The 16,372-nt window shown below is 43.0% G+C and overlaps 1 protein-coding gene across 2 annotated transcripts in view; it reads left to right on the forward strand.

Annotated features, from left to right (window-relative positions):
- The window catches only part of NSMAF (neutral sphingomyelinase activation associated factor), a 96,235-nt gene that overhangs the window by 47,468 nt on the left and 32,395 nt on the right, over positions 1 to 16,372 (forward strand). For both annotated transcript variants that reach the window (XM_066578297.1, XM_066578298.1), the window contains 4 exons: positions 9,223 to 9,286; positions 9,565 to 9,616; positions 10,155 to 10,275; positions 10,385 to 10,516. In XM_066578297.1, the coding sequence (XP_066434394.1) occupies positions 9,223 to 9,286; positions 9,565 to 9,616; positions 10,155 to 10,275; positions 10,385 to 10,516 (369 nt within the window). The remainder of the gene's footprint in view (positions 1 to 9,222; positions 9,287 to 9,564; positions 9,617 to 10,154; positions 10,276 to 10,384; positions 10,517 to 16,372) is intronic.

Genomic DNA, 16,372 nt, shown 5'->3' on the forward strand with positions numbered 1-16,372 from the left:
ATAGAGTCCCAGAGGAACTAAGAGCAACTCTTCAGCATGATTCTGTTGCATTGCTTATAAACCAGGTACCATCTGCCTGAGGGATGCCATTCTTGCACCTCCGCTGCTTACCTCATGCACATACACAGGTAGCGCTCTGAGAACGGGTCTAACAGGTTACCTTTTTGTACCTAGTCAGCGTGACTTCCTAGAGTCCTACTTATCCTAAGCCCCTGACTCCCTCAAAAGCGTACTGGATCATACTTGGGTAGCCGTTACTATCCTCATATCACCTATAGAAGTAATATATAAAGTGTCGTGGACTAGGGGCAGCATGGATCTCGGCATATCGTGTTGCCCGGCAATCAATAGGGTAAGTCCCTTCACTCAGTACCCACGACTCAGGATTGTGCAGTGTTCTCCCTTTTCACGATATCGTACTACACAGGGTGGCCATATTAATGCGTAGCATGTTTTCCCGAGGGCAGTAGCAGTCTCCATCTTGGCTTTGTCTACTTTGTAGATGTCGAATCAGGTACACACAAAGGAAATTTCCACCCATCCTCCATGCCTCTTAGATGGAGCAAGAGCAGAGCTATCACAAGTGCATTTTACCCTTTTCCCCAGAAGAGTAATTGTTGAACAGTGCCTGCTGCAACTATACAGGTCTGGCAAGTGTCAGCCAACCACAATTACCCCTTCCATAGGATGCATAATGGTATACAGCATGTTCTTGTCTCTCTCATTGCCATGCAGTTATGTCACAAGTCATCTGCCTCATTACCCCTTTCCAAAGGAGCAGTAATAGTAGTGGGGTGAGACTCCATATTTCTTCTGACTAGCCCATAATGATCTTGCCCCCTTTTATAGGAGAAGTGTAGTACAGGAAGACTCTGTACCTCTCATGCATCTGTAAATCTCATGACTACTCTATGATGATATCAATCATCTGTCTCATTACATCCCTTCATAGGAGTAATTGTAGTACAGTACTTCTATGATGACATCCCTCACCTGTCTCATTACCATTTTTCATGTAGAAGTAATGGTACTACAGTAAGTCCCTGTATCTCTCTGAACTATGTATAGCTTAACTACTATATGATGGCATCTGTCTCATTGCCCCCTCTCATAGGGGGGTAAGTGTAGTATGGTGAGACAGGGTATCTCTCTTGACTCTGTATCCCACATGATTACTCAATGATGACAAGCACCATGTGCCTCATTTACCTCATTTAATAGGAAGAGTAATTATATTAGGAGAATTTGCACCCCTCATGTCTACACAGTTCTAACGAGTGGTATCTGTCTCGATACCCCCTCATATTATGCTCTCCTCCTTAAAAGGGTTGTCTCGCGGCAGCAAGTGGGGTTATACACTTCTGTATGGCCATATTAATGCACTTTGTAATATACATCGTGCATTAAATATGAGCCATACAGAAGTTATTCACTTACCTGTTCCGTTGCTGGCGTCCCCGTCTCCATGGCTCCGTCTAATTTTACTGTCTGCTTGCTTTTTTAGACGCGCTTGCGCAGAAGGGTCGTCGTCTTCTGGTTCGTCCGGGCACGAGCGGTGTTTTGGCTCCGCCCCCTTCTACGCGTCATCGCGTAGCTCTGCCCCCATCACGTGTGCCGATTCCAGCCAATCAGGAGGCTGGAATCGGCAATGGAGCGCACAGAGCCCACGGTGCACCATGGGAGAAGACCCGCGGTGCACCATGGGAGAAAACAGCAGTGCATCCTTGGGAAAAGGACCGGCGGCCATCTTTGGGAAACGTTTTATAAGTTGATGAAACACAAGAACTGTGAGTAGAAACCTGCTTTAAAAGCCATTTACACTGGTGCATAGTAATGTATGCTTAAGAAGGGGGACTGGGCAAAAAAAAAAAAAATCACTGTTGCCTCGAGACAACCCCTTTAACCATTCTCTTGGAGGAGAGTCCATGGATTACAGGTGGGTGCATTATTGGCCGATTGGCAGAGACAGCTATGAGGTGACCATATTATTGCCAACTCCAGGAGTAAGTTCATTACACTTGTACTCTGCATTTCTTGCAGCAAAAAAAAATCGCCTTTTTACCCTCTTTCCCAAGAGGAATCGGTGTCTTGCTTTTAGTCTCTGCCTCACTCCTTTCAACAGTAGTAGTAGTGTGGATTTCCTACACTCGCCATCACACATGCTTAAGTAGTATATTTAATAGTATAGGCAATGTCCTATCCTCACTCATAGGCAGAAGAATGGGATTGCTGCTCTACTCTGTATGGGACATGTTTTAAGCAGGGTTGGAAGGTCAAGCACTCCATTTCTTCCTTCCTTCTACTAAACCAATATTGTGCTGTATCACCAGTTCATGCTACCATACCCTCCGTTGCCACCATGATACCTCATTTACCTCCTCCATTATAGAGTAATTACTTTAGGGTTAATCTCTGTACCATATGTCATAACACAACTCCCTTCTGCATTTGCCTGGTTCGAAATATCTGTCTGATGTTGCAGACAATCACTGCTAGCAGGCATCGGAAACCTTTTATCCCATCTATGGATGGCATGTAATCTTTGTCAGGTCCTCAACGCTCGGTGGCCGTAGCTGCGCAGCAGCACAGTTTAAACAGTTTCTGGTTCTATTATCCTGAAGGAAGATGCTCTCTGGACAAGACTTTAATGACCTTGTTTGCACAACACCAAGGAGCATTCTGAAAACCCTTCCAGTGGATCCAGCAATCTGGTCAGTGACCAAGCTGTCTTACTGCATCACGCAACCACCACGCTAAGCAGTCCTCATCAGTCAACTACCGCAACCCCTGTTCTTGAAAGGATGACAAGTTTCCTACCATCAGTAACTAAAGGCCTACGCATTAGAGAGTACATCAGATATTCCAATGTATTAATCTCTAACAATTTTCTACAAGCATTCAGTTGTACATTACACTCCCCTTATCTGCTAGGTAGCTTTCCCAAGGCTGGCAGCTCAGCAATGTTAGGATGTTAAATCCCTTTTTTCCTAGGTGCAGTAACGAAGTTCTATAGATTTGCATTCTCACTGTAGTGCATTCCATACATCTTATCCTTCAGTATGGCCCCCTGCACATGGGCGGAAATTCTGCAACAGGATTTCCTGCAGAATTTCCACCCGTGCCCACCTTCATAGTATTGCATTGCAAAACGCAATCCTATGCACACAGCTGCGATTTGTCCGCGTGAAAACACACGCGGAAAACAAATCGCGGCATGTTCTATTTCTGTGCGAGTCTCGCAGAAGCCCGTACAGAAGTGTCAGTAGTGATGGGGCCGGCTCCACTCTGCGCATGCGCCAGCAGCCGGCGCTTAGCAGAGACGGAAGATGCTGGGAACGGGTAAGGCGCAGGCCTCTGCAGGGGCATGGGTCCGCATCTTGCTGCGAGAATTCTCGCAGCAGGATCTGACCCGGCCGTCTGCAGGCAGCCTGTCTCGGCTCAAGACACCTCATGTGTTTTTCTTGCTTGTCCTTGACATGCGTCTTTGGTGCACATGTACAAAAATGGGGGGAAAAATGCGGCATATGTGCCTTTTAGACATCCAAGCATCAGACAACCCCATTCCTAAATAAACAGAAATAAACAAGAAAAAAAATATTGTGTGCACACAATCCAGAAACTGCCGAAAGTGAAAACTGTACTAATAATGCAGGAAAAATAACCTACAAAAATGATACAACTATATATCAATTAGCTTCTTTTTTTCTTTCTATGTTTCTTCTCCTCTGCTTTCCCTTTTTCAATGGTCCAATACGTGCTGTTCATCCACCTTTACCACAACAACAATGAATGCAAATGGGTTCCAGTTCCATCCGAAAATATTTAAGTATAAAAATCCTAACATAACAGGTTAATAAAAAGCAACAAAGACCCAAAATAAAAAAAGCATCGAATTTGCGCTACTTTTGGTGACAAAAGGGATTTGAAGCTTATAGCCTTAGCTTGCTTTTAGACAGAATGATTATCGTTCAAAAAAATCATTCAGACGAGCGAAAGTGAACAATAATCATTCAGTCTAAAAGCGAACCAATGACCGACCAACAAACGATAATCCTGCACTTCTTGCTTGTTCATTTTATGCAGAGATAATCACAATTCGGTCGTTCACTTCTCGTTGGGTTTAAGCAGCGCTCATCCAGTCCCTCTCATTCACTTATACAGCGAATGTGAAAGACTGAATGAATTATTCTGAACAATTTCTTCTTTGAACGAGCCACCGATGACTTTCGCTCATTCAAAAGATTAATCTGCTCTTCTAAAAGGGCCCTCGTTCAGACCCAGATGGAAGGCAGTCTTATAGAGGTTTTTCCACCACTTTTAATTGCTTCATAACCACTTTGTCTTTCCTCGTTGCTGCTAACCAGGACATGTGACTGCTGCAGCCAATCACTGGCCTCAGCGGTGACTACCTATAGCCAGCGATTGGCTGCAACAGTCACATGTCCTGGTCAGCAGTAAAGACAGAGCGGTTGTGGAGCAATTTTATGTTGTTTGAAAACCCCTTTAAGCTGAAATTGCTGGCCGATATACGCTCCAGGGAATAAGCCTAACGATTTTACAAAGTGTATGTGTCATGTACTTGCAAGCCGTGCAATTTCCGCAGCTTTATGAGCCCCATGGAGGACACCTACCGCCAAACAAAAATTTCTCGACAAGGGAAACATAATAACTTTGTCAGTAGATCTCGTAAATTTCGAGGCCTACACCAGGTGATACATAGATAAGATGACAGACCGATAAACATCTATCCATTAGTAGAACAGCCTGTTTGGATACCACATCACAAAAGGCTTCCCAGTTATAATTAAAACTTGTTATAGGTTCTGGTTGTTAACACCATCACAGCGTCTATTCAAACTTACCAGTAAGGAGTCCCTACAATTTGCTCCCACCCTGTTATAGCCCCTAGAGATGGTTTTACGAACATAACCCCTTTCAAAAAAGCAATTTGGAGATATCTTGTGCTTGATATTCAAACTTTAAATCACTAGAGCACATACGATGATCTCGCAAGAACTGGCCAGTTGAATTGGCTTTTTTGACCTGAGGGTGGTGGTAAGACATGGCATGCAGCAGGGAGTTAGTGGAAGTTGGTTTTCTATACACAGCAGTCATTCTCAAACCATTCACATCTTTTTCATTCAAGAGATCTAAAAAAATCAAGCCTCATTTGACTCTACTTCCAAGTAAGTTTTTAGTATTTTGATTATTACAGTTTTTAGTTAAACTCTTCCAAATGCGATGTAGAACCCTGTCAAATAAATAAGATGTCTACAAACCTAGACCATGAGATAACGGAGTCATATCTAAATGTATTCTGGACCACCGCCCTCTCCCACAGGCCCAGGAAAGGCGCCCCTAAGCTGTTCCCTGGAGCTGCACAAAAAAGTGGCCCTTGAACGTGAAAAAATTATGCATTAAGGAAAATATCAACAATTCAATAACAAAATGGACATCTAAATTGGATATGTCAAGAAAACATTTGGCTGCTTGTGTCCCGTGGTCTATAGAAATATATTGGGACGTCACAGTGAACCCTATTTAGCCTTCTAAGGACATCAATAGAGCCCACACAGATTGATTTTCACACATTGCAAATAAAAATCTATGAACCCACACTTGTTCACACAGTCCACCAATCCCAGAGATGATAGATCGACACAGGATTGGTGGAACTCTTATGGATCTTCAGGAACAGATTAAAACCTTGGGTGACCAGAAAGTCTACCGATAACCCTTATTTTATCCCTTATGAAACCTCTCTCAACTTCCCTCATCAGCAACTGGTCCAACTAATGTTTAGTGGAGTTTACTGGATCACTGGGGAATCTCCTATAGTAGTGCGACATATTCCACTGATGGAATGCTTCTGACTTGTATAGATGCGCTGGCAACAACACGGCTTCCCCCGTATCTGTAGGTTTTATAACCACATCCTTCATCTCCCTCAGTTGACGTATAGCATTTATCAAGGTTGTCCCTGCCAGAAAGTGTTTTTTTTTTTTTTTACCCAAATCCTCACAGAAAAGTCTAGTGAAGATTTATACAGCTGGAGAAAGAGGTAAAGGGGGAAACCTTGTGAGTGACGGTTCAAAAACGCAGGTATATGGCTTCCGCCATCATCCCTCTGATCCTGCAAGAGGGACTCCATATCATGCAAAGCCTGACAATCCTCAGGGAAAGTCAAACCCAATTTATCACGGCCTCTGTTGAAATGTTTAGTAATAAATTGTTTGCGGGCGAAGAGTTCCACGTCCTTCACCGCTGTGAAGTAATCAAACTTCCCAGCAGGTAAAAAACCTCAAACCTTTCTGCAACAATTGATTCTGTGAGTTAAAACATAATGAGATACATTCACTACTTTTAGTGTTTCCTGGGACGCTTTTGTCTCCTGTTATAGTACCTGGTTATGCTTTTTTGTTGCGGGGGTTCATTGATTGTGATCTGGTTCATACTCCATCTTCTGGGTCTTCCCGTCTGCCTAATAAAGGCTTGCCACATATTCAATACGATAGACAAGGAAACACTAAGGCAGGCCTCATGTCCACGGGGAAATTCTATTATCAAACCCGCAGCACGCATGATCTGTATGTAAAATTGGCCATAGGAGATCATTGACCACCCAGTATTTTAAGTGATTTGTGGATTTCACGCGCATGGAAAAAAACGTAACGTGCTCCATTTTAGTGCGGATCCACGTGCGGGCTCTCATAGAGCTCATATCTCAATTGATCTCCCGCATGAAAAAAAAAGACCATTATATAGTGCATCTGCAGAAGAAATCCACGTGGGCCTGATTTTCCCCGTGGACATGAGGCCTAAAGGTAGTGAATTTATATTGTCCTTGTTTCCCTAGGCTTGTGTATGATTAGTAGTAACAGTGACCCCCATAGTTGTCCCAGGCCCCAGAAGCCAATATTGACAACCACACACACACACACATATATATATGAAAGCCCTCACTGACTCACTCACTGACTGACTGATTCACTGACTGACTCGCCACTAATTCTCCAACTTCCCGATGTTGTAGAAACATTAAATTTGGCACAAGCATAGATTATGTCCAAAATAGGAAAAGTTAATGGGTCCCAACTCGATTATTCAGTTCTAAGCGCCAAAAAATTGGCGTCTAAATTTTACGTACGGAATCTAATTCTCTCACTTCCCGATGTCATTTTATATAAAGGAAACCTTGCATGGTTGCCTCCACGTGGTGTTTCCTGGGTAACGCAAAGAACCATGCAAAATAGTGAACATAGTTTTTTTTTCCCTCAGTATCTCTAAAGTAACCACGACTTCATAAGATTTTCCGTGTGAACACCAGATAAACACCAGTACCAAATTAACTCGGGCGAAGCCGGGTATATCAGCTAGTATATATATATATATATCATCATTGATCTCTAGCTGATCAGCATTCATACAGGCATTCCAATAACCCCTCCTGCAGGTTCAGTGGTAATGCAGTCTGTCTCACCTCGATGCAGAGGTTGGCTCTCAGACGCTGTACTGCACCGCCAGACTGGAGGTGCAGTTGGGGTGAGTAGAGGCAGTGCACGCCAGGATACACCAGGGCCAGAGCAGAAGCTGCTGCTCTGATCCCTGTGTAATGGTCAACACCCTTAATTGCGAACGCAGCTCCCATTGCTTTCAATAAGTCCTGCGTGTGCAATTACAAGTGCCGGCCACTACACACAGGACCTGCGCCTTCTGCTCCAACACAGTGCATCCTGGTGGGTGCTACCAGAATAACCCCTTTTGTTAACCATGGCTGGTGGGCCACAGAAAATGAGGTGGCAGGCTGGATGTGGTCTGTGGGCATTGTGTTTGACATCTGTGGTTCAAGGGGCTATTCTTAGTTTTTTTTACTTTTTCATATGCTCTCTCAGAGAATTCTGTGTCAGTAGAGGAAAGTAACCTTTTTTTTTACCAGCATCTACTAGCCAGAGTTGAGTGCTGCTGCAGCAAAGTATTAGGCCTTATGTCCACCAGAAAAATACAATCCGCGCGGATTTGCTTTAAATGTTTTTTTTTCATGCGTATATCTGCACCTATTGATAGCAATGTGGCTGATCCACGCGGAATTCGCACTAAAATGGAGCATGCTGCGTTTTTTTTTCTGCGCGTGAAAAACGCAAATCGATTAAAATGCCATCCGCAGGTGCAAAATTCAATTTAATTGACCTGCAGATGGCCAATGATTTCCTATGGGCAAAATTTTACCCGCAGAATCCGCAATTCAATTTTGCTAGTGGACATGAGGCCTCAGGCCTCATGTCCACGGGGAAAATCAGATCCGCTGTGGATTTGTAATGTGGATTTGGGCTGCGGAGGCACTGTAATTGTCTTTTTATTTTTCATGTGGGAGATCAATTGAGCTATGTGCTCTATGAGCTCCCGCACCCGTGATCCGCACCTAAATGGAGCGTGTCCATTTTTTTTTTACTGCTCCAGAAATTTTTTAATTCACTTTTAAATACCATCCGCGGGTATTTATCTACCCGTGGGTGGTCAATGCAATCCTATGGGGTGCGGATCTGCGTGCGGGTGATCCGCTGCGGATTTTAATTCTTCTTTTCCCTGTGGACATGAGGCCTTAGAAACCATGAGCCGACTGTCTAACAGATCAACATGGAATCCTAATAAGAATTGTGGAATGCTTCAGTTCTCCTATGATGGTGCAGCATAGAAATGTGCTTCTGAATGCCCTCACAAAGTGCAGATGATCATTGAGGTCCCAGCCACTGATGACCATTCTTAAATAATGAAAAAGGAAAAAAAAAAAACCTTTGTTGCATAATGTGTTATGATGTAAGAATTAGCTATTTTACATTTATGAAATGCTGACTTTTTATTACATTAAACATCAATTTATTGATCTATAGTAGAGATGAGCGAGCATACTCGCTAAGGGCAATTGCTCGAGCGAGTATTGTCCTTAGCGAGTACCTGCCAGCTCGAGAGACAAGGTTTGGGTGCCGGCGGCAGGGGAGAGCAGGGAGGAACGGAGGTGAGATCTCTCCCCCCGCTCCCCCCTGCTAACAGCCGCTACTCACCGCTCCCCCGCGCCGGCACCCGAATCTTGTCTCTTGAGCAGGCAGTTACTCACTAAGGGCAATGCTCGCTCACTCGAGCAATTGCCCTTAGCAAGTATGCTCGCTCATCTCTAATCTATAGTTTTATATTCTTGAAAATAAATGGGACTTTTTTCTTTTACAGCCCCGGAGCACATGCTATGCATCCAAAATGGAAAGTTTGACCAAGCTGATAGAATGTTCAACAGGTTAGTAATACACTGTGCGGGGATCAGTACTCACCTTTTTATAGCAATGTTTTAAGGTTTTGCACAGGGCAATAAGTAAATAAAGTTGAGGGTGTTGGTGCTGGAACAACAGTGAATTAGACAAATGGTATGTTAAGACTTTCTGTAGCTACTTTCAGTTTATATACTCTTGGACAACACCTTTTAAGAAACAAAGGCCAACACCTGTAATATAAAATGTCACCTCCAAAACACTCCTTGGCCCAGCCTTAAAAAAAGTAAACTTTTGAATTCTCTAGTATTGCAGAAACGTGGAAGAATTGCTTAGAAGGTGTAACAGACTTTAAAGAGGTAAACCAAGTTTACGTATATTCAATACTTCTTTCTCAGGGTTCTTTTTCTGCCAAAGGGGTTACATCGCAGAACGGGGGTCCTCTTGACCCTCTTCCTGGTATGAATGGATCAGCAGTAGAGATGAGCGAGCGTACTCGCTAAGGCAAACTACTGGAATGAGTAGTGCCTTATGTGAGTACCTGCTTGCTCATCTCAAAAGATTCGGGTGCTGGCGGGGAGGAACGGGGGGGGGGGGGAGGTCTCTTTCTCATCCCCCCTGCTCACTCCCACAACTCGCTGCTCTCCCCCGCCGGCACCCGAATCTTTTGAGACGAGCGGGCAGGTACTCGCATAAGGCACTACTTGCTCGAGTAGTTTGCCTTAGCGAGTACGCTCGCTCATCTCTAATCAGCAGTCAATCATGCAGGATGCTGCTCATTTATCTCTATGGGACTGCCATGAACTGCAGAGCACCTTACTTGACTACCTCCATCCTGTGGATAGGGGATTAGAGTAAAACTTGGCACAACCCCTTTTGATTTCATTCTTGTTTTAGTTAATTCCAGAGTTTTACGGAAGCGACAGTTCATTCTTGCTAAACAGTTTGAATCTGGACCTTGGGAAGAGACAAGGGGGGAAATTAGTTGACGATGTAGATGTTCCTCCTTGGGCATCAGGTAAGGGAATAGTATATTGTCAAATAAAAGTGCAGTTCATGACTGCTAGTTATTTGATAGATTGCCTTGTGTGCAGTAGAGTGTATGCTAACATATATCTCTTAATCAGATGTAGATGACTTCCTGCGAAAAAACAGAGAAGCTTTAGAAAGTCAGTACGTGTCGGATCATCTACATGAATGGATTGACTTGATATTTGGCTATAAGCAGAGAGGAAGTGAGGCTGTTGCTGCAAATAATGGTAAGCCTGTTAAGTACATCAAAGGACTGAAAAAAAACTGGTATTCCCAACTTCTAGATCATAATACTTTTTTATTTGACTTGTGATTAAAATGATTGAAATGGTGCCAGAAACATGTATCTTTATGTGATAAGTAAATTATGTGCACCAGGATAATACAGCTGGTGTTTCATGGTTGCTGACAAATACGTCTTTGCCGTCATGTATTACTTCCTACTTAACTGCTATTCACATAGATCACCTTATATATTCCTTAGGAGAGGAGAGGCAAGACCTCAGTGTAAGGGGAAAGTATGAGATCACGGGAAATGCCATCTGAGCTCTTAACGTGTTGATCCACAAACGCAAAAGAAGCAAATCAGCCAGCAGCATAGTGAGATTTTATATATATATATTCTGCGATGCACATGCTCTTTAACCCCTTAATGCCTCAAAGCGTAAGATTACGTTTTGACAGGGTGGTATTTAACTTGGCAAGACGTTAACTTGCATCCTGTGGATGACATGGGCTTAGAAGTGCAACAGCAGAGATCGGTGCTCTCAATGTAGTTAGAGGGACTGCGCCCCATCTGCAACGTCAACCTGCCGCTATGTAATCACAGAGGGACAATGGGTTGCTATGGCAATCCGATGCCAGACACTGGTGTCCAGGCCTGCCATGGCCTGTGATCGCTATATTTTTACAACTTGAGCCCCACTAACGCCATTGTCATTATGGCTTCATGTCTGCGGGCGGATTCCGCATGCAGGATTCTGCAACAGAATCCACCTGTGCCTACGACTGAGGACCCTGCGTACCTGTCCGGGTCTTTTTTTTTTTTTTTTTTTCTGTACTGCGGATGTGTACAGAAAGCGCTGGCTGGCCGGCGTGCATGCGCAGTACAGTTTTTTTTTTTTCTCAACTTCAGCTTTTCTGTGGACATTGCGGATGGACCGCGGATCGGACAGCTTCAATGGAAGCCATCCGCACAGAATCTGCCCTAAAACAGAGCATGCTGCGATTTTTTTTTTTTTTTTTTTTTTTTTTTCCGCAAGCGTAATCCGAAAAACAAATCTGCATGTGCTAACTGAGGTGCGGTGCCCATGCTTCCATATGGGCAGCTTGAATTGTGGATCTTCTGTGCGGGTGCCCCGCAAATCACATCCGCTTGTGGACATTGGGCATATGGCTCAGTTGTACAATTTGTGTGGGTTGTTTTCTTGGGCTGTCTGTGGAGTGTATTTGTAGTATGGAATATGAGTGACAGATAGTTGGCGCTGGTGTACAAGCTACTTATGGTGGTGTCAAATCTGTGGTTTCACATTTTACCTTCGTCTGGAGGTACTGTCGCAGGTCCGGCTGAAAATTCTGGAAGGAAAAACGCTGCATGCCTAAAACTGGGAAGCCGGGCCCGCGCTGTTGGGTACTGTCTGTCCAAAGACTGAACCGTTTGGGCATGGAGATTCCTCAGCGCAAGTGTGAAAGCACCCTAAGCGCATATTTTTTTTACTAGGTCTGTGTAAATAATCTGTCTGTGCCAAGAGCCTACATCTGAGGCCTCATGTCCACAGATGCATTTGATTTGCGAAATCCGCACTGGGTCACCCGCGTAGAAGATCCGCAATTCAAAGTGCCCATAGGAAAGCATTGGCATCTGCAACTGAATTTACGCATGTGGATTTGATTTGTGGACCGTTTTGGTGCGGAAAACAAATCGCAGCATTCTCCATTTCAGTGCAGATTCCATGCGGACGGACTGAATAGAAGTCAATGGGTGCGGACGATCCACAGTGCATCCGCAAATATAATTGTGGATGCACTGCGGATTTGAAGGCTAAAATCAATTGGGGAGGTGGAGAAAAGGCTGGGAGGTGTGGTTGCAGAGTTTTTTCCACGAGGATGATCCGCAGTGCATCTGCGTACATCCACGCGGAAAAACCATTACATCTGCGATCTCCCGCAAGCATTTAAAAATAGTTTCCGCTGGTCATCCGCTGCAGGAATCTGCATGCTAAATCGCATCCGCCGATGGACATAAGGCCTGAGGGTGATGTGTTGTATGGTTTCTGCTGCCCTGTGGTATTCTGCTCGTGCCATCAGTAAGTGTGATGTCTTGTAGGATGTGTTTTCTGTAGGTTTATTGTGTTGGACTTGATCGTGTTTGGCAATCATGAACCCCTCTATTTCTCCAATGAAGTTACTCCACAGTTTGAGGCAGTTTTGTCATCTAAACCAAGGCGCTCCTTCTTGGCCCATGATTGCTGACTGGTGTCAGTGTGTTGTGCAATGTCTAGCTTACAGGGATGTAAGTTTAGTGTTGTGGTGTTTTGTCTGTTGGAGTTACTGCTTTATGTAGCTGTGATGTCTCGTTTTCTGTAGCGCTCTCGCAGGGTCTGTATGTGTTTGTAGTGTAAAGTTTATGTCGGCAAGCCTCGTCCTCTCTACGAGGGAGAATCATCCTCTCTACTGAAGACGTTGGATTGTGCTGTTTATGCTTTGTTAATGTTCGCAGTTTTCCTTGGAGTTCTAGTTCTGTACGTCAAGTGAATAATAAGGAATAAGTGAGCACTGGGACGGCATATGTAGTTATAGCTTTAATTGTGTGTTTGTCATTTAGGTCTGTTCTTATAGTTTAATCTGTTGCATGCTTTAGATCAGTGGTTCTCAACGTGGGCGTTCTTGCTCCCTGGAGGGGCGTTTTTACTTCCCAGGAAGGTGGTGGAACGAAGAGGGGTGGCAGTGGGGCGTTGGAACATAAAGGGGGCGGTAGGGGGGAGCGTTCTGTGTTTTTTGCTTTGTTCATTTTTTTTTCTTTTTTTTTTCTCGTGTAGTGACTCCATTTTTCTAAAAATTTTAGCAGTGATACCTCGGTTTTCGTTAATTATCCGTCCGAAAACAATCGGTGAAATTCGAAACCGATGAAAACCGCGACAGTTATTTTCATATGAATCACTTAGATGTACTGGGAGTTGTGTGCAGCCTGCGCGCCTCTATCATATAATGTATGACTTTTATAACTCCATGACTCCACTACAGATCAATCACACTTCATAACACTAGATAACCTACAGCACAACCTAACCCGCTGTATTCCTTAATGCTGCTGATTGGCTGGAACTGCTTCAAACTTTCCCTTGTGTGGGTCTCTAGAGTTGTAGTCTTAGTGGACGCCAAGTGTCTTTTCAGAACATTGATATAATCTACAACTCCCAGAGACCCACATAATTGAAAGCTCCAGCCAAACAGCAGCATTATAGAAAATAGCGGCTTAGGTTGTTCTTTAGGTTATCCAGTGTGATTTGATCTGTAGCGGAGTTATAGTTATAAAAGTCAAACATCATTATATGATCAGCGACATAAGCAGTTCATTCTTGAAGCGTACTTTATAAAAGTGGCTGAGAAAAAGAAATGCCGTCAATATTCAAATAAATACTTGAAATACGGATTCATCCCTTCTCCTACAAACGGACAGCTTCCCTTGTGTCTCGTTTGTGAAAAGGCATTTTCGAATGAAGCTATGAAGCCTTCGAGACTGTGCGATCACCTTGCAAAATTGCATTCAGACAAAGTGGGTAAGCCTATTTTATTTTTCCAAGGTTTAAAGTCAAAGTTTGAGAACCGCAGCACTGTAGGCAAGCTATTTGGAAAATCTGCTCTCAGTGCTGACAAAGGCCTCCTTGCTTCCTATAAAGTCTCTTTATTAATAGCACAATGTGGCAAATCACATACTATTCGGGAAACAGTTGTGTTACCCACAGTTAGAGATTCAGTACTATGCTGGGGCCTGATGCGTGTGCCATAGTGAAATCGATTCCTTTGAGTAATGACATTGTTTAAAGAAAAATTTAGGAAATGCTTTTCAACGTGTTAAAGAACACAGAATTTGTAATGTAAATTGACGAGTCAACAGTTAGAGACAATGAAGCATTGCCCTTAGCTTACATTTGTTTCATTAATTGGAATGAAGAGGTAGTGGAGGAACTGTTGTTTACTAGATATTTAACCACTGACATGAAAGGCTCCTCTATGTACAAAAGAGTGGAAGAATTTTTCCAAGAAATAAACATCCCTTTAACAAATGTACTTGCTTGTGCAACCGACGGAGCTGCATCCATGATTGGTCGATATCACAGATTTATAGCCCATTTAAAATCTGCTATACCTGGCATAATGGCAGTCCACTGTGTGATCCATCGGCAGCACCTTGTTGCTAAACGTTTATGTGAGAGATTGCATGATTCTCTGCGCTATGTAATTCCTGCTGTTAGCAAGATCAAAAAGCGCACTCCTGGAACGAACGTCTTTTCCGCAAGCTCTGTCAAGACCATGACGAAGAATTCGAACGTCTACTCCTACACACCAAAGTGAACTGTCTGTCGAGGAAAGTGCTTACGACACTTCTACGAACCTTTTTTTTTTTTATCTTCAAAAATTTTTATTTAATTTTTAAACATACAAGTGTACGAGACAAACCAGAGTGCTGCATTCATGTAAGTGGGAACACAGAGGTGCACATGTTTTAGTCCTAATCATACATACAAGATATTTACATCCAAGTATGAAATATACAGAGAGCATGTTCAAGTTAACTTGTATACATATATCAAATTGTACTTGTAAATTTTAGTTTGTGATTGCATAAAAATTCCTAGCTAAACACATTTAAATCAACACATAACTGACCAAACTAATAACCTAAAATGTCGCCAAGGTTTCCATTGAGCATTAAAGCTATTTAGGGTATTATTGGATTTAGCATACATTTTTTTCGTATATGTAGTGGTCTGCTACGGTGTCTAATAAATCTTTGACATCAGTAGCAGAACTCGATCCGCTTCTACAAACGTTTTAATACAATAGTAGAGTTTCTTCGGCCGATTGACCCAAGCCTTTGGGATGCAATCAAACTACAATGTCTTGACATTGCCTATCTCACAGACCTAGTTGACAAATTCAATGAGGTCAACACAAAGCTAGAAGGAGACTAAATGAATTTCATTAAGGCTAAAGGTATAATCTCTTCCTTCATTGCCAAACTGGACACTTATACTAATAACCTGACTCGACGCGAGTTTTCGAGTCTTCAAGAAATTGCAGGCAAAGACTGAGACAAACTTCAAGATGCAGATTTAGACGTTTTTTGCTCACACCTCAAACAAGCCAAAGAAGACATGCAAACTAGGTTTCATCATCTATGTACCCTTGAAATACCAGCGTGGGTACTCAATCCATTTTCAGCAGATGCAGGAGAATTTCATCCCAGATTACAAGAGCAGTTGATCGACTTAAACCATGAAAGCGAAGCCCAAGCGCTTTTCCAACAATGTGGCTATGAATGTTTTTCGGTGAAAGTGACTAATTCCTATCCTATCTTGTGGCAGGAAGTTAAGTTGCTCCTGCTAGCTTTTCCATCTACATACTTAGTGGAGAGGGGCTTCAGCGCGGTGCAGCAGCTCCTGACAAAAGTGAGAACCAAACTTCAGATATGTGTAAGGGGTGACTTGAGACTTTGGTTAACAAAAATAGAACTAGATATCGCGAAATTGGCGTCCGCTCATCAGGTCCAAGGCAGCCATTAATGACACAGATTGTGGCAAACATTATTATAATTATTATTAGTCAAATTTCATTGTTTCATTTTAATTAGTCTTCTGACCATTAAGGATTAACTTGCATCTTGCATTTTCTTTATATGTTGTACGTTTCTATCGAATGATAATTAAAGATGGTATTATTGCTTGCTTCCCCAAAATTATCTTCTGCAATAAAACCCATTTATTATTGTATCCACAATTAACCTGTTTTTACATATTTTGCACCTACATTTTAGCTGCTAAGTTAGCTGACTAAAATAGTTCTTTGGTAATTTTTAGAAA

Source organism: Eleutherodactylus coqui, chromosome 9 (genome assembly GCF_035609145.1).
Source record: "Eleutherodactylus coqui strain aEleCoq1 chromosome 9, aEleCoq1.hap1, whole genome shotgun sequence".
NCBI classification, from domain to species: Eukaryota; Metazoa; Chordata; class Amphibia; order Anura; family Eleutherodactylidae; genus Eleutherodactylus; species Eleutherodactylus coqui.